The sequence below is a fragment of the Heteronotia binoei genome, chromosome 1 (assembly GCF_032191835.1).
Source record: "Heteronotia binoei isolate CCM8104 ecotype False Entrance Well chromosome 1, APGP_CSIRO_Hbin_v1, whole genome shotgun sequence".
Lineage (NCBI taxonomy): Eukaryota > Metazoa > Chordata > Lepidosauria > Squamata > Gekkonidae > Heteronotia > Heteronotia binoei.
This window is the reverse complement of record NC_083223.1, coordinates 159,891,044-159,915,062: the sequence shown is the minus strand read 5'-3', so window position 1 is coordinate 159,915,062 and position 24,019 is coordinate 159,891,044. Positions and strand designations below refer to the sequence as shown.

The 24,019-nt window shown below is 43.7% G+C and overlaps 1 protein-coding gene across 4 annotated transcripts in view; it reads right to left on the bottom strand.

The window, feature by feature from the left end:
* RYR2 (ryanodine receptor 2) overlaps positions 1-24,019 on the bottom strand; it is a 757,628-nt gene that overhangs the window by 225,333 nt on the left and 508,276 nt on the right. For all 4 annotated transcript variants that reach the window (XM_060243352.1, XM_060243324.1, XM_060243334.1 and 1 more), the window contains 4 exons: positions 22,777-22,940; positions 18,449-18,527; positions 11,858-11,947; positions 7,569-7,706 (listed from right to left, as the gene is read on the bottom strand). In XM_060243352.1, coding sequence (XP_060099335.1) covers positions 7,569-7,706; positions 11,858-11,947; positions 18,449-18,527; positions 22,777-22,940 — 471 coding nt within the window. The remainder of the gene's footprint in view (positions 1-7,568; positions 7,707-11,857; positions 11,948-18,448; positions 18,528-22,776; positions 22,941-24,019) is intronic.

The window sequence follows — 24,019 nt, the reverse complement described above, 5'->3', positions numbered from 1 at the left end:
AGTCGGGAGAGGGAGATAGCTGTCTATAAAGTATAGACTTGGGGAAGGTAATGGCAAACCACGCCGTGAAAAAGTCTGCCGTGAAAACATTGTGAAAGCAACGTCACCCCAGAGTCAAAAACGACTGGTGCTTGCACAGGGGAGTACCTTTATCTTTAAAGTATAGACCTACATTGGTTTGAGCACTCTGATCTTGTAATCTTTGTTTTATGAGTGGATTGGCTGTATGAAATCCAAGAGTCTTGAAGTATTCTACTATGAAGTCAAGACTAGTCACCAATGTGAACACAGAACTGCACCATCTCTCCATACAACAAGGTCAAAAGGCCTGGGGATGTACTGAAGATGATCTCCAGCCAGCAATTAATGGTTAATTAATTAATTATATTAAAATTGATTAATCTTAGTGGATTTTAAAGAGATGGATAAAATAGAGGAAGTAAATTGACACTGAGAATGGAAGGTTTGTATCACTTACCATGAAGCTTCCTTCTCGATGGACTGGCAGTGGGTCGGTCTGACTACTGGGTATAGGCTCCTCCTCCTCATCACAGGGTCAGGTCTTCCAATCGATCCAGAGGGGGAGTGGCCTATACCTCCCAGATCTCTCCAGTCATTTCCAAGCCGCATCTCCCCCTATAGGAAATAACTCCCAAATCCTCCCCATTAAACATACTCCACTACTGAGTACACGAGGAGAAAAACTTTATTATGCTCAACTGCACCATACAGAAATGGATAATTGAAATAGAGGGTTACAAACCACAGTACAGTAACTTACCCCAAAGGAAGGAGTGTGCTCCAGAATCCAGCTCCAAAACCCAGGAAGCCTCTCAACCACCAAAGGGCGGGCCGGACCGACCCACTGCCAGTCCACCGAGAAGGAAGCTTCACGGTAAGTGATACAAATCTTCCGTTCTTCAGTGGCCTGATCAGTGGGTCGGTTCGACTACTGGGACATATCAAAGCTGTACATCCCTGGGCGGGACCAGCTTCCCTGTTTAGAGTGCATGCTGCAGCACACATCTCCCAAAGGCAGCCTCTGCTGATGCCCACTTATCTACCTTATAGTGTTTGCTAAAGATTCGGAAGCACTAACCTTAGATCTATGAAAAATAGAGTTGACTTTTGGAATAAACGATGGGGCTGGTCTAAACACAACTTTATCATTATGAAAGACACAGAGTTCCTTATCAACCTAAAGGGCCCGTAACTCAGACACTCTATGTGCCGTAGTGATTCCCACTAGAAAGAGTGATTTCAGAGTCAATTCTTTAACCCCACACGATGCCATAGACTCAAAGGGGTATCTACACAAGGCATTCAACACCACATTCAATTTCCATGAAGGAAACCTATGAACCTGGGGTTGTTTGAGAAGTGAAGTACCCCTCAAAAAATGTTTAATATGTGGATGTATGGACAAAGCCTTATGCCCCCGCACCCTCTGGACAGCAGAAATGGCAGCCCCTTGTCCGCCCCCTCCTGTAGAAAACATAGAACACCTTGAACATTCACCTTTAATAGATACCACCCCTGCTGGGCAGAACACAAAGAGAAAACCTTCCAAGTGGTGTTATACACTCTGTTAGTGGAGAGTCTACGAGATGCCAACATAGTGTCCACCACCCTTTTAGCATAACCTAGACCTTCAAGCTGCAACCGCTCAACCTCCAAACTGTTAACTTTAACAATTCCGGCTGGAGATGTGACATATTGCCCTGAATCAAGAGATCATCTTTCCTCGGCAGCCGCCAAGGGGGCTGAACTGACAGCCTCAGCAGCTCCTGAAACCACGCCCATCTCAGTCAGAAAGGAGCCACAAGCACCATCTCTGCCCTTAGATCCACTACTCTCTGAATCACCCTGGGCAATAGCTGAGTGGGTGGGAAGGCATACAGTAGCCCTGTCAGCCACTCATCGCTGAGCGCATTGGTCCCTTCTGCCTCTACATCTCTGTTTTTGGTGAAAAACCCGTCCACCTGCCAATTCTCTGCTGTGGCAAACAGGTCCACCGATACGGGACCATATCTGTCCACTATCCGGCTGAAGGTCTCTCTGTGCAGCATCCACTCCGTCTGATCCAGAAAACGTCTGCTGAACCAATCCGCTAGCAGATTGTCCTTCCCGGGAACATGAACCGCCTTGATTGACAGAAGGTTGGCTTCCGCCCACCCGAGTCCCTCCTTGCTGATTCACATACAGTTTGGCCATCGAGTTGTCCATCTTGACCAGGACATGGCAGCCTGTCAAGTCAGCCTGTAAACCCAACAACCCCAGACGAATCGCTCTGAGCTCTAAGAAGTTGATACTGCACTTCATTTCGTGGGGCTCCCATTGTCCCTGAATCATTTGCTCCTGTGAGTGGGCCCCCAGCCCCACAGACTGGTGTCCATGGTCACACATACTCTCTGGGGTTCGCGGAGTGGGTGTCCTTGAAGGAAACGGACCAGCTCCAGCCACCATTGCAACTGGGTTGTCACCTCTGGTGAAAGTGTCACCAGTGTGTGTAGTTTGTTCTCTATGATGTCCTGAAAAGGCCTAAGAAAAAACTGGAGGGGTCAAGTGTGGAACTTGGCCCAAAACAGTATGTCCTGACACGAGCAACTGTGCTAGGGACATGACCGGTACCCTGCGTCATTGCCGAACCACTTGTAACAGGGAGCAGAGCTTCTTCCTTCTCTCTAACATCAGAAAAACTCAGTCCATGGTCGTATCTATCTCTACCCCCAAGTGCACTAATCTCTGTGAGGGAAGAAGATTGCTCTTCTCTACATTTACTATGAAACCGTGATGACATAACATGGTCACAGTCTGTTGAGTGTTCTCCAGACACTGCTGGTTGACCCCGCCTTCACCAGATTATCGTCCAGATAAGGAAACAGGGCCACATCCTGCAGTATCAGCTTCGCCACCAGCGTTACCAAGATCTTTGTAAACATGCGAGGAGAAGACTTCAGGCTGAATGGCAGGACCCGATATTAGAAGTGCTTCCCCCTGTAGGAGAAGCACGGAAACTTTCAGTGTTATTCCTGAATGGGAACATGTAAATAAGCCTTGGATAGATCCAAGGAGGCCAGGAAGTCCTGTGGCTGAATGGCTAGCAACACTGACCATAAGGTCTCCATTTTGAAGTGTTTCGTTTTCACAAACTTGTTGAGCCATTTTAGATCCAGAATGGTTCTGAATTCCCCATTCTTCTTTGGCACTAAAAAAAATTACCGAATAAACCCCAAGCCCCTTTTGGGGTGTCGGGACTAACTCCACAGCCCCAATATCCACCAGATGTTGAATGGCCGACAACATTGCTCTGTGAGTGGCCAGATCCCGCTTCTGCGGGACCCAACAAAAGTGACTGGGAGGGAGTGAAACTTTATGGCGTAGCCCTGGGTCATGATCTCCAACGCCCATTGGTCTTGAATAGATTGACGCCAAGTGTCTGCAAATAGAGAAAGGCGACCCCCTATTCTCCCAGTTGCCTGGTGAACAGCATAGTCATTGAGACCCCCCCTTCTTTGAGAGGGACTTAGAACTCTGGTCTGACTTCCCAGAATAATAGGGCTTAGAATCACGCCCCTTCTGCTGCCACTTTCCTCTAAAGGAATGAAAGGGTCCTGGTCTGGAAGGCTTCTTGGAGTCTCGAAAGGAAGGGAAAGACTTCCTCTGTTTTGCCTCTTTACCCTTAGAAGATAGGACCTTCTTTTTATTTCTGTTCTCAATGAGGTACCTATCTAAGCCCTCACCAAACAACAAGGCCCCTTTAAAGGGCACCGCTGCCACCTGTGCCTGGGCCGCAGTGTCCACCTCCCAATTTCGAAGCCAGATGTTGTGCTTAGCCGCCACGCCACAGGCCATGGCTCTAGTCACTTGCTGCATGGTATCTAATGAACCATCTGCCACAAAGGCAGCAGATAGGGCAATCTTTTTCAGCTCGTCCTTGAACTGCTTAAGGGCTCCACTATCCGCTGCTACTAAATTAGTAGCCCAAGTACACATTGCTCTAGCAAACAATGAGGATGTCATGGCAGCCTTAATGGCCCAGGCTGACACCTCAAATTCCTTGCGCAAAGCCTGCTCTATTCTTCTATCACATGGATCCTTAGGTAAGCCATCTGCGTCCATAGATAGGACCGAATTAGAGATAAGACTAGTTACAGGGTCATCTACCACTGGTAGCTTTAATCTCTTAGTGGCCTGCGGAATTAGGGAATAGAGCTCAGAAAACACTTGTTGGGTGGCCTTGGGCTTAGCCGGCCATTCCCACTCTGCTTTAACCATGGCAAAAAAGGCAGCTGGCAAGGGAACCCATGTTTGAGAGCTACTCAGTTTCGGCATCATCTTCCCTGAGCCTGTGGGAAGGTCAAGATCAAGCTCTTCCTTTTCTTTAGGAGTTGCCACGAAGTTAAGGGTTCTTAAAACCTTAGGGAGCAACCTTGAATAATATTTGAGGGGGAAAAGCCTGGATTGTACTGTAGCAGCCTGTTCCTCCTCTTCTGAGAGCTCCCCTTCCTCCCTGTCTGAAGGCTGGTCAGAGGACTCCAACTCCTCAGCCAAGCTAGGAAGGGGCGAATCTAAGCCTAGATGAAGTCTGTCCTTAGGTCAACATTCAAGAGAGTCACTAGGGCTGGTATCTCTGCCTCTTTTTCTTCCCTCCTGTTTCTTAGTGTCGAGGAAGCAGGGGAGTTCAGATGTTGAAGGAGATCCTGTCCCAGCTCTTTTAAAATTTCCTGCTTAAGCCACTGAAGCAAGTTTGCCTTGGCAACGTCCCCTGAGAGATCGGGATTCTGTGCCTCTTGTGCCTTCTGAGAAGCCAGTGTCCCTGAGGGAAAATGTAGGTCGAACTCACTGGGGGAATTGCTCTTTGAACTAGCTGCCATTTCGTTGCCTCCGTGCCTCACTGAAACAAAAGTGAAAATAGAGGCAGTGAGAAATAAAGGCGGGAAGAGCATAAAATGGAAGGCAGTCCACATGCCTTCACTGCACCCCCTGCTGGCCCTTAAGGCGTCTTCTACCCTTCCCTCAGTCCTTCCAATGGCCACTGTAAAGGGCTTCTTCCCTCTGCTATGTGTCTTACCGCAATGCAGCTTTGGGCTCCAGATGGTCTTGCCTGTGCCGTGCCTCTTCCCAGGGCTCTCAGCTGTGCTCCTGACCATGCAAGTTTCCTTCCCACTGCTGGGCGACTTACCGCGCTGCAGTTTACGGGCTCACTCGGCTTCTGTGCTGCTTTTCTCCCGCTCTTTTCCTGTTGCGTCAGCAAGGGAACGGAGCTCTGCAGGGCTCTGCCGCCTCCGGCTACTGAGTCTACTCATGAGTAGCCTGAGTTTGCTTGCCCCTATGCCCGTGCTTTCTTAAGAGCGCTCGGAAGAAAGCTGTCCTGCTTCATGCAGAGCCGGAATGAACTGGAGAGATCTGGGAGGTATAGGCCACTCCCCCTCCAGATCGATTGGAAGACCTGACCCTGTGATGAGAAGGAGGAGCCTATACCCAGTAGTTGGACCGACCCACTGACCAGGCCACTGGAGAACTATTTAATGTATATCTCATGGAATGCAACTGGATGGCCAAATAAAATCCAGGACCCTGCGTTCTTAAAGTTTATAAGACATTATAATACAATTTTTATTCAAAGGACCTGGTGAACATCAAAATTGACTTTAAATGGATTCCTCACATACACACTAAAAAATGGCCAAGTAGAGAACCGACATGTCTTCTACATCAGTGAAGTGTGGTGTTAACATTGCTTCCCCCTTTAAACTCTTTAGCAATAGCTTGTCTTTTGACTTTTAAAGATAAAGTTATTTTGACAGTGAATGTATATATTCCTCCCTGCTCTTTATCCTTTTGTTATGAGAACTATAGGCCTGACATGAAAAATTACATCTATGAACTTGAAGTTAAATATCCCGAGGCACAAATAATATTGTTAACCGTTTTAATGCTCATATTGGAAATAGTAATACCTATAATGGTGTTGTTAAAATAATGGTGGGAGGAATACAAAATATTCTTAAGTTAATAAACATGGGATAATCTTTAACCAATTTATTGATAAGCTTGACTTTGTAATACTAAATGGCAACTTTGATGGATATAAATATGGAGAACTCACTTATTATAACCATCAGGGTGCAAGTGTGATTGACTACATATTAATATCACTATCTTTTTGTAATAATATATCTCATTTTGAAGTAGGGCTGCTCCCGGAAAGTGGTTATCAACCACTTATATTTTGTATTTCTGTATTTGAAGCTCTGTGGGATTGTGAAACAGCAATACCTTATATTGAAATTACAGTTGACATTTGTTTGAAATGGACATATACACTTAAAAATGAATTGCAACAGGCGCTGAATTGTGAGCCATTCTTTAAAATAGGGGAAAACTGCTAGTTGTAAAAGATATAGAGATTACCCTGACACTATATGGAGACCTAATTAAATCAGTGAGACCTTTCCTGGTCAAGAGTGGTAGAATATCTTATGGGAGAAGGCAACCTAAAAATAACTGGTATGATAAAGAATGTTTAAATATTGGGGGTGGGGGGGTGGGTGGTTAAATATGATATTGGGGTATATAAGCAAAAAGAAACCAATTGTTTACTCGAATATTTCCTTGAATGTCATAATAAATACAAACATCCACTCAAGAAAAAATGTTTCAATAAGAGAGTCTTTGGAGGAGCTTGCCTTTGGTTAGTTCCCCCCCCCCCCCATATGACCTCAGTAATTTTATTGGGACTGAGTATACATAAGGACTGATGCCAAAGTGCCTTAGATGACAATCTGAAAGCAAAACAAAATGTTCTGCTTCCTGGGGGGGGGGGGGGGGGAGTTTGTCTTTACTAGGAAATGGGACACACAATACCAATGTGTTGGTTTTAATTTTTTTGTAACACAATATGAAATTAAATTGGTCTTTGCTGCCAAAGCCCATTTCTATAATGTATTACAATTTGCATGCCATAAAAAATTAAATCAGAAGCATTTTTGCTGGTCTGTAAATTAAGAGCAAGCACATCTATAAAATGGTGTCTCTACGATGAAAAAAAAATCAAGCTATACCAGTCTGAAACAATAAAAAAAATATACAGGCAGCTTTTCTAATATGTGATAATATGACAAAAGTAATTCCAGAGATGTAGCCATACTGCAGAGCACTCGTAAGCAGTGTTACACTTCTAAACCCACTAACTTCTATGGATTCAGAAGGGTAGGATTCTGCTTAGGATGTCAGTCTCTTGCAGCAAAAGTAAACAGGAGTCTTATGGAACATGTTCTTAATGAATTATTAGCTTTCATGGACTAGAGCCCACCACTATCACATACATGGGGCCTTACGTGGCAAATCTCTCTCTCCATATATTTAAAAGTTAAACGGAAAAGTTATAAACAGGGCAATGAAAGGAACTGCAAGACATTTATGATTGAGAAAGAATAGCAACCTGATCCAAAGATGAATTCATGTTGGAGGCAAGATGCCAAATCCTTTGCCCAATAACCATAAGTTCCATGAGAAGCAATTACTCAAGTGGAAACAAGAAAAACTGAGAGCTTAATACATACCTGACTTGTCTGTGAAATACGGCGTGGCCTATTATAAAGAGCCATAGTATCTCCTTCCCTTGTTCTTTCAATCCTCCATCCCCAAGCAAGCATGGTTTTCAGAGACTCTTTGATTGGCCATCTATAAATTTCTTTTTCCTATGGAAAGCACATATACAATATCTTGCTGGCCATCAAGGAGCTTTGAGGGGGAGACAAACCATTATTGGTTTTTGAAATTTGCTATATTTACATCCCCTCTCTCTCTCTCTCCTCTCTCGGCTTGGCTTCGCGAACGAAGATTTAAGAAGGGTGCAATAGTCCACGTTTGCTGCAGGCTCGCTGGTGGCTGACAAGACCACTCCTTTAGAGAAAAAGTGATTTCCATTGGCCTCCTAGTGCTTTCCCATTCAGGGCGGAGATCAGATTCACATTGTCTAAGATCTCAGAAAATTCACTGAACTCTATGTAACATTTCAAGCTAACAAATACCCAAGAGATCACTCAACATATGTAAGCTAAGACAACTGTAGCTGAACACAGAAAAGCTCTTTTTATTAAATCTGTATACAGCTATTTGAAATGAAATTTCACTGCAACCAATGCTGCTATTTGTAAATGCATTCAGACCTAGGGTGTGAAAATGTGTTAACACTACATACATGACAAATGCAGACAGGTCCGGCCCGAGCCCTTCCAGCACCCTAGGCAGGCAGCACAGCTCCACCCATCCCTGAGTCCCGGCGCCTGCCGCCTACTCACGAGTAGGTGGCAGGCACGGGCTACTAGTGAGTAGCCCCGTGCCTGCTGGCCCTGAGGCAGGTGCCCCCCGCGCTCTGCTCGCCACCCTCCCTTGCTGCGAGGACGCCGGGCCATACCAGCTTCGAGGTCTGTGCTTGTTTTGAACAGACCTCTGGAGGAAATTTCTTCCAGAAAGGAGGGGGTAGAAACTTCCTTCAGAGGTCTGTTCAAAACAAGCACAGATCTCAAATCCAGTATAGCCCGGCGTCCTTGCAGTGAGCTTCTCGGAAGGCGGGAGCTAGCAGTGGCGGTAGGGTGAGGAAGGAAGGAAGGAAGGGAGGAAGGAAGGAAGGAAGGAAGGAAGGAAGGAAGGAAGGAAGGAAGGAAGGAAGGAAGGAAGGAAGGAAGGAAGGAAGGAAGGAAGGAAGGAAGGAAGGAAGGAAGGAAGGAAGGAACTGGCAGCAATAGGTCAGGGCTGGGCAAGCTTCGGGGGCGGAAGGGTGAGCTTCTGGGAGGGAGGGAGCTGGCAGCAGTAGGGTAGGGCAGGGCAAGCTTTGGGGGTGGGCAGGCAGTGGCAGGGCAAGCTTCTGGGGGGTCAGGCGGGAGCACAGCAGGCGGGAGGGAGCTGGCAGCGATGGGGGAAGGGAGGCAAATTAGGCGGTTGTCTTGGGCAGGGGGGAGCCCAATTCAGTGCCCTCTGGCTTCCGGTGCCCTAGGCAACTTCCTAGTTTGCCTAGTGGGTGAGCCGGCCCTAAATGCAGATGAGAACGGATAGCCTCAAGCATACAAGTGATCAGGGCTTTTTTTTGAGCAGGAACGCATAGGAATGCAGTTCCTGCTGGCTTGGCGTCAAGGGGTGTGACCTAAGATGTAACTGAGTTCCAGCTGGGCTTTTTCTACAAAAAAGAGCCCTGTGTGAAACAATGGGGACAGGGTGTGTGGCCTAATATGCAAACAGGTTCCTGATGGACCTTTTCTACCAAAAAAGCTTTGGATGTAATTACCCAGTTCTCTTGTTCCTCATGTAATTGTGCCTTTCCACAAATCTTTGCACAATATGAGACAAAGGTTATGCCAATGTTAAACCAAATGTGTGAACACAGTCCCAGAAAAATAGAGCAGCAAAATTTATTTACTGCATTTAAATCTTGCCACTCTTTCATCATGGAACTCAACAGGGGTTTTTTTTGTAGCAGGAACTCCTTTGCATATTAGACCACACACCCCTAATATAGCCAATCCTTTTGAAACTTACAGTAGTCCCTGTACTAAGAGCTTTGTAAGGTCTTGGAGGATTGGCTACATCAGGGGTGTGTGGCCAAATATGCAAAAGAGTTTCTGCTACAAAAAAAAAAAAAGCCCTGGAACTCAAGATGATTTCAAGGAGGCTTCCCATCCAAGTCCTAACCAGTCTTGCAAAGCTGTTGAATCATATGTTTTCAGACCATACCTTGGTCCTATGGGTAATTTATTTGTTGTAAGTCAATAACTTATAGATAAATTCAAATCATGCAAGTATTTAATGAATGTACCATAATAAGAAAAAGGAGTGTCACATGCAGAACAGTGGGTTTTAAGGTAAAAATTACTGTGCATTGTACAAGCATCCTCAGACAATGACCATTCTGCTTAGGAAAAAGCATTTCTTTTTTGGTAGGTACTAAGAAATTTCTCTGTTCATGGGGCGGGGGGCGGGGTACATTAATATATGTAGGGATGTGCAAAAATGGTATTTTTTTATTTGGGTTTATTGGACTTCAAAAACAAATTAAATACCAAATTCCCCAAACACCAGTTCCACTATCAGATTTGTATTTGGGTAAATTTGAGAATCCTGAAGTTTTCAGGTCCATTATAGCCCATGGGGCCACTGAAGCCAATGGGAAATCCTCTGTGGGGTATATTCAGTGTCTGAGGGGGAGCTGTTTTTTGAGGTAGATGCACCAAATTTGCAGTGTTGCTGCTGGAACCACTTCTCAAAATAACTCCCACGTTTCAAAAAGATTGGATCAGGGGGTCCAATTCTAAGGGTGCTCTAAGAGGTTGTTCCTATCTTCCACTGTTTCCAGTGGGGGGAAATACAAGGCAATACAAGTCCTGCAGAATCTCTGAAGTACAGTGAAGTGTGTGCGCATGTGCAGAGGGGCCAACAGCAGGCCACAGCAGAACCAGTGCAATGTGCCCAGCAGAACCAGTGCCAAAACCCAACAGGAGGAGTAAAGTCAAATCAGGAATCTCTGAACTAGAAACTGAAGCAAGGCCAGCCCAATATACAGAAGCCCAGTAATGCTTTGTTTTCTTCCAAAGCCAGGGGCAAACCCTAAGAAACCTTCTACATCATTTCCCCAGGGAAGGCCTCCAAAAGTGAGAGGCAGGGGACTGTGTGTCCACCCTGATACTCCTCTCTCTGCAGGAGCAGTACATCAACCATCACTGCCTCCATAGAGGACCCTAAGTGCTGCAGCTGGGCTTCATCACAGGCTCTCTCTTTTGTCATCTCTCCCACCCCTGCAAAGAAGAATGTTAGCATCATCATCAGTATCAACAAATAGTCCTCATGGTTTTCAAATTCATACACTTTGATAACTCTACCCCTTTCATCTCCATCAAAATGAATGACTGTTTTTGTGGTGCTGTTTCAAGTTCAGTATGGAGTTTTGATTTGGAGTGGCTGTTGAGTACCTTGGTGAGTGAACCTGTGAGCAGAGCATATCACATCCACACCTTCAACATCACCCTATGCTGCACTCCTACCAGGATTCTGTAGAGGTATTTTGGTGATATGAGTGGATGCAGAATGGCAGTGGGGACTGGGAGGAAAATAGGTGGGGCATTTCTGCTGCTCCAGTTGGACAAGACAGGATCTAATCCAAAGTCCAGGAGATTCTCCAGAAAGAGATCACAGAGAACAGCAGCTAAAGCAAAAAGCCAGACAAACATCAGACTCTTCAAGCCAAAAACCTCTCTCATCCAGTAAGATAATTAGGTGGCCTTTTGAAACCAAGTTGCAAGCAATTAACTGCAATTTGCAAACCAATGCAATGCCATTTGAAAAAGCCAAAAGGCAGCCCCATAGGCCCTGCAAAAATGCATCTTCCCTTTCCCTGTATCATGGAAATCAGAGCAAATGGTGGAAAGAGACCAAATAAGACAAGATAAGAGTAGCCCTTGCTCTTCAGCTTCCTCTGTTCTGTAGTTGTACCCACCACTTCCTGCCAGAATTCCAGAGGTACCCAGAAGCTCAAAAGGCTGGGGGAAGCCCTGTGGGATGGGTCTCAAGATCTCCAGCAGCCCCTCCTGGAGCACTGGCCATCCACTTTATAGCCACTATTAGAGAATCCCAAACAGAACCAGATTATGTTCCGCTTGATTCAGGGAATCACTAATCACCTACACAAATAGCTTCTTTAAAGCTTTTGGCTTCAGCGATAAAAGATAAATGCTGGCAAGGCATTTATATTCAGGGGTTTTCCCCAGCTTGGGATAGCCTAATGCATATCCCTAAATATAGGTCCTTTCAAATTCAGGAAGCAATTAGCATAAACAAAATGGTACACAAAAATTCTTACCTTTTCTGATAAGAGTTTATACTGCTTCATTAATGGCTGCACTTTGGAAGACTCTGAGTATGTTTCACCATACATCCACCCATTTGCAAACTGACAAAATTAAAAGAAAGTGATGAGGAAAAACAAAACTACTTGGGAATCTTGATGTTTATCTTTATAGTTCAGTCATATAAATGTGTGTGTGTATATACACATCTTCATAGTTTAGCTGCAGTTTTTGTATACTGTCAGTAATTCTTTTTCTTTAACTAGATGCTTACCACCCATCAATCCCTGGTTCATGAACCTGATTCAAGTCAGGCCAAGGGTCAGTGGTGGGTTCCAACAGCATTTAAATGTCTTTGGAGCTCACTTCCCACACACAACGCTATGAACCATGAACTGGTTTGTGTAATGGACCAGTTCTTGGTTCATGTAAACCCTTGAACCATGAACCTCCATTTTTCCAGGTTCATACCCTCCTCTATTGGGGTGTTCTATTAGGCTTGTCAGAACAATGTTTTAGGGTAAAAAAATTCCCATTTATTTTTTCCAGAAATCATTAATCCATGGAAACATTTTGAGAGTTCTGGAGAGATACAGCCCCTCCTGATGACCTAATAACCCTTTCCAAATAACCTGGAGAACAATTAACTCAATACAGAGTTATGATTCTTGAGGAACCAAAAATGCCCTAGATACAAATAGCATTAGTAATTGGAAACAACTGCACAGACTCGGAGGAAGACAGACGCTTATTTCTTCGCTCCTAAAAACGCTCTTGTTTTCAATCTTCTAGCTTTTACCTTGCCTTGATAGAAAGAATTGTTTTTAAATAGTCTTATCTTATCACTTCACTTTTAATTTTTGGAGCAGCTGTTTCATCTTTCTCAAGCTCTGGCTGTTAATAAGCTTTTGCTTTTGCTTTCTGACTCAGAAGCTGCTGCAGCTAACGAACTATAGCTGATGTTTTATAAAGTTTTACAAAGTCTTGTGTTGTCCCTCAAATACAGGTTTTTTTAGAGTCTCTTAATTTGAACTGTGAATCTAACTGAAGGCTGAAAATAAGTCAACTCCTGCAAAGCAACATGGCGGAGTGCAGTCGGCTAAAGCGTTGGCTCTGACAAATTTGGCTTTTAAAGACATTTCATGATATTCTTAGCAGATGTTGTGGCTTTTATCTGTAGGTTTTAAGACATTAGTTGTTTGGTATTTGTTTTATTTAAATATTTTTTTTTATCAAAACGGTGCCAATTGCCATCCAACAAGAGCCCTCTTAATGGCATCGGGCAAGCGGCCAAGAGAAGTGGAGGAGGAATCTGCTTCTTTGCCAGTTTGCAAACAGTTTAGGATAGAGGCCTTTTTTACCTTAAACAACAAGTCCAAATCTGCTCTGCCGTCATTTGCTATTGAAACATCGAATCGCTTCTCCCCTCTAGAAGACGAGTTAGAGCCAGCAGAAAAGGAGGAACTGACTAATGAACTGACTAATGAGTCTGACCACGAAGATGTCGTAAACTCTCAACTTCAGTCTGGGGTGGGGGCTTTAAAGGTGCAGCAGAGACAGCATGAGTTATAAATATGCTGTGATAATGAAGAAAGATCCATGTCTTCTGACGAGCTTGCCCCAATTACCCTGATTGCAAGCAAAGTGGAATGTATCTTTAAAAAGTTAAAGGGATTAGAAGATCAAATTCTTGACGTTTCTTTGGAAATAAAGAGACTATCAGTGTCAATGGATAAAGTTCACTTAGCCCCGCTGGATGATACCTCTATTGGAGCTTTAGCCCCTTTAAAGCGATGTCTGTCTGCAACACAGGATGTGGATCCCCGGAGCTCCTTTACGGAGTCTAACGTCAGCGTGGGCCATGAAAGGAACGTGCAACAATTGGTTCTACAGCCCAATAAGGTTCACATCACAGTTTGTCCTTATGGAAGGAAACCCCATGCTGGAGAAGTAAACTTTTAGTTAAATCTCATCTCTGTGAACTTCTTCATCTGAACTATCACAAAACTGACTTGATTACCATTGAATCTCTTAATGATCAGTCTCAAATGCAGAGGATTCTGCTTACCTTTCAATCCCCCAACATTCCTTCACTAATTTCGAGGCGAAAGAATTACTTATGGTCGAGGGGGGTTTTCCCTGTGCGATCCTTTATTAACTCTCAAACTAACGCTCTGCTGCCTAACCTGTCTGCAAGGGACAGTACGCAAAGTAATCCTCATCTTTTGAAGAAGGCATCATCTTCAGCATCAAAATATAAGGCTTCAATGTGTTTTAAGGTATCCAGAGCATGCTCTGGTCAGTCCCAATCAAACCCCGAGTTGGATAATGAGTCATCAGTGCAGCCCTCTATGGATGTGATGCATAGTCCCCTTAATGTTTCAATAGAAGAAGACCTTCTGCAGTCATTTGGGAGCCTTCCAGCAAAAGAACAACAGGCGATCCTCGTAAGACTTGAATGTACTAAGCAACAGCTGCAAAGGTCTTTAGAGCCGGGGAAATCAGTTCCTTCAATCAACCTGGATCCTGCAGGCAACCCCCTGTCCCCTTGTTCCCCATCGGCTGACTTAATTGATCTGACTATGGAACCCTCTCTAACTGGCTCAAGGGCACCCCAACATAACGGCTGCATTTTCACTGATGACACCAGGGTGCTAGAAAGGATATCCATTATCGATTGACTACCAGCTAGGGAAAACACAAGGAATATCCACATTGTCTCCTGGAACATAGCTGGGTGGAAGAGTAAAGTGAATGACTCAGATTTTTTGGACTTTTTGAAATCCTTTGATTGTGTCTTCCTTCAGGAAACATGGGCGAAAGACAGTTTTAGACTGATGGATTTTAAAGTTTTTAATCTCCCTGCTTATAGAACTCATTCTAAAGGTTGCAGTAAAGCAGGCCTGGCTGCTTTGGTGAAATCTAACTTGCCATTTAAGGTGGTCCTCTTGGATCCTTGCCTGCCATTTGCCCAGGCTTTATTGCTGTCCTCTCCAGCACTGACTCTAATCATGATTAATGTTTATTTAGCCCCTTCTAATGGAGAGCTGGAGTTTGATGCTGTCTGGGAGAAATTTTCTGATTATGTGATGTCTTTGTCTAGGAAATTCCATACTGCTCAGCTCGTGATTTTTGTGATTTTAATGCTCGAATAGGCAGTAATAATCAGAAATGGATCTCTCATTTTGGCTTTGAAGCAGCTGAATCCCTTCCACTACAATTATGTTTGCCCCATTGTTCTAAAGATACTTTAACCAATAAGGCGGGTTTTAGATTAATTGAATTCTGCATAGCACACAATGCTATAATATTTAATGGTCTTTCCAAATTTCCGGCCGCAACTGATTTTACTTTTTTTCCACATGGGGTTGCAGTGTGATAGATTTTTGTTTGGGTTCACCCACCCTTCTGTCACCTATCGATAACTTTTACATTGCTTCGCGCACGGCAAGAGACCACTTGCCCCTAATTCTATCTTTAAGATTGGATCTGGAGGTTAATATGGTATCATCTTCCCAATCTGTGAAGGCCTCTGAGAATGTTCTAAAAAAAATCAAGTGGTCCCCGGCCCTAGAAAGGGAGTTTTCTTCCCTCTTTGGCTCTGAAGCACTGTGCAGATTAAGGGATTCAATCATAAATTCCAATTCAGATGATACAATCCTTTCAGGATTCTCATTATTAATTGATTACTGTAGTGCTAAAACTAACCCGGTGATCTTGTCTAGGTCTAGTTTCTCTAGCTGGTTCAATACAGATTGTTTAACTTGGAAACAAGAACTGAGAGCACAATTTAAAGAGGCCTGTCACTCCAAAGACCCAATAAAAATTAAGGTCTATATTGCTTGTAAAACAGCCTACCTGGAGCTTATTACATCCAAAAAGAAAGTTTTCTTTCAGAATAAATGGGACCAACTTTACCACTCGATAAAATCTAATGATAATAAGGCTTTCTGGAGAATCATTTCGGGTAATCTAAAAAACAATTCTGTTACTGACCCAAATATTTCTATGCAAACATAGGTTGATTACTTCTCTAACATTTTTGCAGCTCCATGTGTATCCCCTCCTATCTTAGCAAACCCCACAGTTACTGATATGCCGGTCTGGCCTCCAGTAACTCTAGAGGAAATCAGTGATTTATTGAAGGATTTAAAAGCGGGTAAAGCACCAGGCCCTGATGGCCTTCCTGCTGAGGTATTCACAAAGTTTGCTGATTGGTGGCTCTTGCCCCTTGCAAAATTGTTCTCTTTCATTGATCTGCATGGCTCCATCCCAGACTCTTGGCTTGATTCTATAATTACCCCAATATACAAAAAGGGGGGGGGGGGTTGGAGTTACCAGAAAATTTCCACCCCATTAGTTTATTATCTATAGTGGGCAAATTGTATGCCAAACATTTAGAACTTCGATTAACTGACTGGATACACCTAGGCAACATCATAGGTCCTGAACAAATTGGCTTCTTCAAAGGCAAATCTGCTATGGACCATTGCTGCACTCTGGCCTTCCTTGCTGAAAAATATATGCATACCGGGACAAAAAAATTATATGCTGCCTTCATCGACTTGAAGTGTGCATTTGATTCAATAGAGGGAGCCCAACTATGGATTAAGCTAGGTTACCTGGGAATGGAGCCTCGTCTGCTGTTTCTCTTGAGGAAACTTCATTCTAATACTTTTTGCCAAGTGAAATTTTCTTCTAGTGGTGACTTGACAAGCAAAATCCCAGTGTTAAAGGGGGTTAAACAAGGTTGCGTGCTGGCCCCGCATCTTTTAAATTTATTTTTAACTGACCTGGTACCATTTTTGAACCCTATTATTGGTCATTCACCTACACTAGCAGGCTGAGCGGTCCCCTTATTACTTTATGCCGATGATACTACCATCCTCTCTTGCGAAGATATTTGAATGCCTTCTATAACTACTGTAATTGTAATTCACTCTCTATCAATTATGCCAAATCTAAAGTAGTTGTCTTTTCAAATTGCTGGCGCCCACAGAGATGGTTTATTGGCAACTCAACAGTTGAGCAAACAAAAAGTTTTAAATACTTGGGGATCACTTTTAATCACGTTGAGCTGTGTTTCACATCGTAACAACACCGTCAACTTGGCTAAATGTTCGGCTGCTCAAATTAAAGTTTTTCTTTGCAAGGGGCAACCAATTAGTTCCAGCAGCAATTAATGTGTTCAAAGCTAAAATGCTAGCCCAAATTCTCTATGGTATCCCTATATGGATCTCAGCATTTACCAGGAAAGTGGAGGGCATTCAAGCCTCATTCTTTAGACAGATTCTTGGTATGCCAAAATGTGTGTCCTACTTTGCTCTCTGCTCTGAAGTGGGTCAGTCTTTGGTGGAGACAAAAGCCTGGATTGCAGTGTTTAAATTCTGGCTCAAAATTCACTTTAGAACAGATCCTAGCAGCCTTCTTGATTGTATGAAAAGAGACCCGTATATTTCATCCTGGACAGCAGTGCTTATGTCCAAACGTAACCAGTTGAGGTTAGAGGTTGATGATTTTTTTACTTCTGATGAGTCATATATCTTCAGATGTATGCAAATAAATAAATAAATGTATTAAACTGAGACTGTTGGAGTTGGAGGAAACGAAACTATGGCCAACAGACCCTTATATTTGCTCCCCAGCTTCCTTAGGTCTTTATGCTTTCTGTGGCAAAATGCCCCATTATCTATCAGACTTAACCATTCCAAGTCATCGCAGGGCATTTATGTTAGCTAGACTAAATGCGTTTCCCTCCAAAGTTTTACAAGAGAGATATCATTGAGTCTCTTTAGGCGATAGAATCTGCTGTGGAGCGAATATTCCCAACTCAATTCAGCATATATTGCTTGATTGTTCCTTTTATCATAATCTCCGTAAAGATTTATTTTGCAAGCTTTCTTTCTCCCCAGATTTGTCTGTTCTGCCACCCTGTTATTATTTATTGAACAATTCTGACGGGGAAGTTAGCTAGGCTGTGGCAAAATTTTTGGCTGACATCTTTAAATTTAAATCTGACCATGTATGAATGCATCTGTAAGCTCGATTTATTTTGATTTTATCTACAATGTTTAAATTTTTATATTCTGTGTATTTTTATTTGCAACTCTTATGCCATTAAAGGTTTGGTATGGTATGGCATTAGTAAACATTAATGTGAGAAGTTTTCCACCTCATGTGAAAGTGTATTTCCAGGTTTGGGGTGTTTGGTATTGTGAAACACAGTGTCTTCTGCCACTGGCTGTTAGCTGTGGGTTTCTTTCATTGAAATCACTGGACTGGACAAGTTTTGCCTACTCTGCTCTTCCAGATGGGTATTGTCTCAACATCATATTGTAGAAGACAGCCATACACATTTTTGCAACAAAAATGACAAATTCTCTCTTTAACAATAAAATTAAGTATATTGGTCCCTACAAACAGGAACCAGCATTTGCTGAAATTCAGACAAGATTGAGCATGTTTATATGGATTTAAGAAGAATTAAAAAAAAAAAAAACAGAGTGTAATGAATACCAACATGAAGAACATGTTAGTAATGCTGGACATATAGATTCTTAGTATTTTAAATATGGATTGATAAAAAGGTGTTATATGCATTTTACCTTTTCCATACACCATTTATCATGGGAATGTTCTGCATATTTGTTAATAAAGTAATCCAGTTTTTCAGGAATTGTGATGCTGGGCAAGAGAAAACAAAAGAAATACCAATAAAAAATAATTAGCTCATTATGCCACAGTATTTGAACTTGCATTTCCTTGTCAAAGCTCTAATACTGATACCAGGGTAAAAGAAACCTAATTTCACAGTTGATTTGTATAACAGGAGAATCAGGAATATTTATTAACTAATGAAGGTAAGGCAAAAGAACCATTTTGTGTGACTATTTTATTTTATCAGATTTATATCCCGCCCTTCCCTAACGGGCTCAAGGCGACTAACAACAGTTAAAAAAACACAGAGAATACTAAAAAACAATATACAATAAAATCAATTCTACACATTTTAACTATAAAATCCAAGATGAATATGGTGTTTCTCAATATCTATATTTGTCCAGTGGGACTGTCAGTGCTGTGGGACATTTCTACCTCCCCTTAACTATTGAAGGCAAGCTTAAATAGTTCGGTCTTACAGGCCCAACAGAACTGTGGCAGGTCTCGCAGGGCCCTGATGTTTTCAGGGAGGGCATTCCACAGAGCAGGGGCTATTGTTGAGAATGCTCTCGCTCTAGTAGTGGACAATCGAGCTTCTTTCACCTCGGGAATCTGAAGGAGATTTTGGGACCCTGAATGTAGTGCTCTCTGGGGCACATATGGGGAAAGGCGGCCCCGAAGGTAGACAGGTCCCAGACCATATAGGGCTTTAAAGGTTATAACCAGCACCTTGAAATGAATCTAGAATGCCACAGGCAACCAGTGTAATGTTTCCAGTGCAGGTTGGATGTGCTCCCATACAGGTAGCTCCAACAACAACCTAGCTGTTGCATTTTGCACCAGTTGCAGCCTCTGGAGTTGAGTCAAGAGCAGCCGTAAGTAGAAGGCGTTACAGTAGTCTATTCTCAAGGTGACTGTCGCATGGATCACTGTTGCCAAGTCATTACGCTCCAGGTATGGAACCAACTGCCTTATCCGCCTAAGATGAAAAAATGCAGATTTGGCAGTGGCTGCTACCTGAGCCTCCATAGCTAATGAAGGCTCCAGGAGCATCCCCAAGCTCTTAATCCTTGATGTTGGCACCAGTGGCATCCTATCAAAGGCTGGCAAAGTAATCTCTCTACCCAGGCCGTAGCAACTAAGGCAAAGGACCTCTGTCTTCGCTGGATTCAATTTCACTCAACTCTGCGTGAGCCATTTCACTATGGCTTGCAATGCCAGGTCCAGATTTTCTGGGGCACAGCCAGACTGGCCTCCCATCAAAAGATAGAGCTGGGTGTCATCTGCATACTGGCCATATCTCTGGACAACCCAGCCCATATCTCTGGGCAATCTGGGCAAGGAGGTGCATATAGATGTTAAACAACTTCGAGGAGAGAACCACCCCCTGAGGCACCCCACACACAAGTGGGTGTCTCTGGGATGATTGCTCCCTTATTGTCACCCTTTGTCCCCAGTCTTGGAGAAAAGAGGTATGCCATTGAAGGGCAGACCCCTGAATCCCCACGTCGGCAAGGCAGCGGGACAGTAGCTGATGGTTGACTATTTTAAATGCAGCAGACAGGGCTAACAACAGCAGCACTGCCGAGCCACCCCAATCCAGATGTCTCAAAAGATCATCCATGAGGGCGACCAGTACCATCATCCAAAAACCCTGTAACTGTGCTGTTACTGCCCTCTCAATGACTTTACCCAAAAAGGGAAAGTTCAACACCAGTCGGTAGTTTGCCAATACAGCCGGGTCCAAAGATAGTTTTTTGAGGAGAGGGCGAACCACCGCCTCTTTAAGGAGTGTGGGAAAGGTTCCTTCAGTCAAGGACCTGTTGATAATCTCTTGCAAAGGGATTCACAGTTCCATTCAGCAAGTACACACCAGCCAGGACAGACATAGATCCAGACTGCTGGTAGTGGGACGCACAGGACAGACGACTTTGTCAACTTTCCCCAAGCTGAGTGGAGTGAAATGATCCAAGATCAAACCAGAAGACGTGCTCGGAGCCTCGAGTTTGCTTTCTGTATCAGAATTAGCGAGGAGGTCGCTGCGGAGCAATAGGACCTTATCTGTGAAAAAATTTGCAAAGGCCTCACAACCAGTCTCCAATTCCCTATCATTTGGTTTGCTCTGTGGCAAGTTTGTAAGGGTTCGAATTGTACTAAATAATTGGGTCAGGCAAGAATTTGCAGACACAATCTGGGTTGCAAAGTAAACCTTCTTTGCAGTCTTGACTGCCATCTCATAGGACTTCAGAAACAGCCTATAAGATGTTCTTGTTGCCTCGTCACGAGCACGCCACCATCACCTCTCTAGTCATCTAAGCCATCGTTTCATCAGCTGCAGTTCCAGGGTGTACCACGGCGTAAGCCGTGAGCGACGGCGAAGAGGACGCCAGGGAGACATCTCATTGATGGCTGTGGAGAGTTGTTGATGCCACGTCTCTGCTAGTTCATCTAGCGAGTTGCCAGGGGGCCAAGAATACCACAGAACCATTTGAAGCTGCATAGGGTCCATCTGGCTTTGCAGGCAAGCTAAAATACGCTCGCTGCCTAAACAGGGTTGTGGTGGCACAGCGATACACGTCTTCAGGGCATAGTGGTCCAACCATGGCACAGTCACAGCAGTAATCTGGTCCACTGTAACCCCCACTGCAAAGATCAAATCCAGCGTGCTCCCAGCCTGATGGGTAGTTGTTACACACTGGGAGACCTCCAGTATCGCCATGGATGACACTAGGTCCATCGCCCATACAGAGTCCGCGTCATCGGCATGGACGTTGAAATCGCTCAGGACCAAAAGCCATGAGAATTCCAACACCCAGCCTGCTACAGCCTCCATCACGTATGGTAAGGCACTGGCCGGTGAAGTTGGCAGTTGGTACACAAGCCAGATAGCCAACTTCTCCCCCACATCCCATAACAGGCCCGCACACTCTATGCCGGTGATCATTGGGGGTGGGAGCCCAGAAGGAGAAAGCCTCCTGTATAAAGAGTGCCACCCCTCCCCCCCACCCACTAGTCCGTGACTGGTGAAGGACCGAGTACCCAGGTGGAGCCATTTGAGCTACTGTCTCTCTATCTCGCACCCTGGTCTCAGTCATGCAAGCCAGGTCCATTGATTGCTCATGCAGGAAGTCTCATAGGACTGCGGTCTTATTATTAATGGACCTGGCATTGCACAACACCGGGAACGGAGGCAAGTAATTTCTCTTGGCCCCACAACCTGCTACTATCGGGATGGGACATAAACTGGAAGGAGAGCGAGCATTTCCATATCTCAGTCTCCTTCCCTTCGACTTCTGCCTATTCCCACCGTTATACTTTCTCTGCCCCAGGAGCACTGGAATTCCCTGGCCGGACATCACCACAAGTTGGATGTTTTGAATAACTTATTAATGTTTGAATAACTTACATTGCTCTACAGATTTTCAGAAACATAGTTAAGGGTAAACTACTTTGTGATCATTCCATTCATTGCTTTGGAGGATGAAGACTAAATATTTCAAAAGCATCAAGTAAGGAAGATGGCATGTATTTTGCAATACATTAAACAAAAAAATTCTCTGTAAGTAAAACAAAAAAAAGCTACCACAACATAGAAAAATGCAGTTTACATGTGTTGAAGTCATAATAATGCTTATGCTTTGTTTCAGCTCTGTTTCAGATTCCTGCTTGGTTTCAGATTTCTGCAATCAGAATGCAAATCCTATTGCATTGTTTACTGTATATCCCAGCTTGTTGATTATATTGACCAACACTATGCAACCTGCTTTGGATCTGTGAGAAAGACAGACTAAATAAATAAACCAGGCAAGCTAAAGTTGATGCCTTGGCAGGTGCTTTACAGAGGTGAAATATCTCATTTAGATGGGTCTGTTACCTATGTGAATTGTATGTGAAAAGGGGCTATAGCGGATGAGTTATCCAAGAAGACTTTGAAATGGCCTGCTATTACTCTCTAAATTTACATAGTCATCAGTACGCGACCTATCTTAGGGGGAGGGGCTTCCACCGGGCACAATTACATCCGTCTCTACATAAAATCCTTAGGACAAATCATTCAGAGGTTTAGGGTTGGTCGTCACCAATATGCTGACTACACTCGGCTCTATATATTTTCATCCAAATCTCTTGGTGATGTGGTTAACTGACTGAAAATAAACAAGTTGAAACTAAACCCTGAAAAGACAGAGGTAATGTTCGTTGGGGAGGCAAAGACCTTGAAGGATATTGTCCTCTTCCCTGCAGTAGAATAACCTGCAGTAGAATAAATTCTTACTTAGAAGTTTCAACAGGTTGTGGGTTAAAGTTCCCATCTGAATCCATGGAAGCCTGTTTTTCCATTACACCAACATAATTTGATTCCATATAATCAGGAGGCAAAGCACCAGCCACTGCACTCAGGCAGGGCAAAGCTAGTTTGAATAGTTCTTGTTCATATTTCTGCAAAGAGAAAGAAGATTGAAAGAGACCTAGTACTAAACTGAGATTTATTTTATATTATTTTATTTAATCAGATTTATATCCCATCCTCCCCTGATGGGCTGAAGGTAGCTAACAGAAAAAATAAGAGCAACATAAAATATTTAAAAACAAAATATACAATAAAATCGTTTCCATACATTTTATAGTCATTAAAAGTCCAAGATGCACATTGATGTTCTGGTAATTCTGATGTTTCTGGTTTCAATTATGTTAGTTCAGTGAGACTGTCAGTGCTGTGGAATAATAGCCACGTCCCCTTAATTGTGGAAAGCAAGTTTGAACAGTTTGGTCTTACAGGACTTGCAGAACTGTGGCAGGTCTATGATGCTTTCAGGGAGGGCATTCCACAGAGTGGGGGCTATTACCAAGAACGCTCTGGCTCTGGTGGTGGACAATCAAGCTTCTTTCAGTCTGGGGATCTTAAGAAGATTTTGGGACCCTGAATGTAGTGCTCTCTGGAGTACGTATGGGGAGAGGTGGTCCCGAAGGCCATATAGGGACCCGTCTACTGAAAACAATTAAAAATCTAACTGTCCTGCAGAATCAGACCAGAGGATGTTACAGCATGTTTTCTCACACAGTGGTCAATCATTGGTCAACACATCCTTTCCTTTGATGGTGCCTCCTAGCACCTGCAATTGGAGATTTACAGTGCCATTCTAATCAGGTTTATACCCCTTTTGAGTCTACTGACTTCAGGGGACTAAACAGGGCGTAACACTGTTTAGAATGATATTGACACTGCTACTGTATGTGGAAGTTACTTTTAGTCATCTTTGCTGGTCCCTACTGATGAATCTATTCTCTATGAATCTATCCAATATTTTTTTAACACCATCTATAATAGTGGCCATCACACGCTCCGCTGTCAGATAATTCAATAGTTTAATTAGTGACCCAATGATGTAGCAGTCTTCATAAACTTGGCTGCCATTCTTGTGCTTTAAGAACATAAGAGAAGCCATGTTGGATCAGGCCAGTGGCCCATCCAGTCCAATACTCTATGTCACACAGTGGCTGAAAAAAACCAAGTGCCA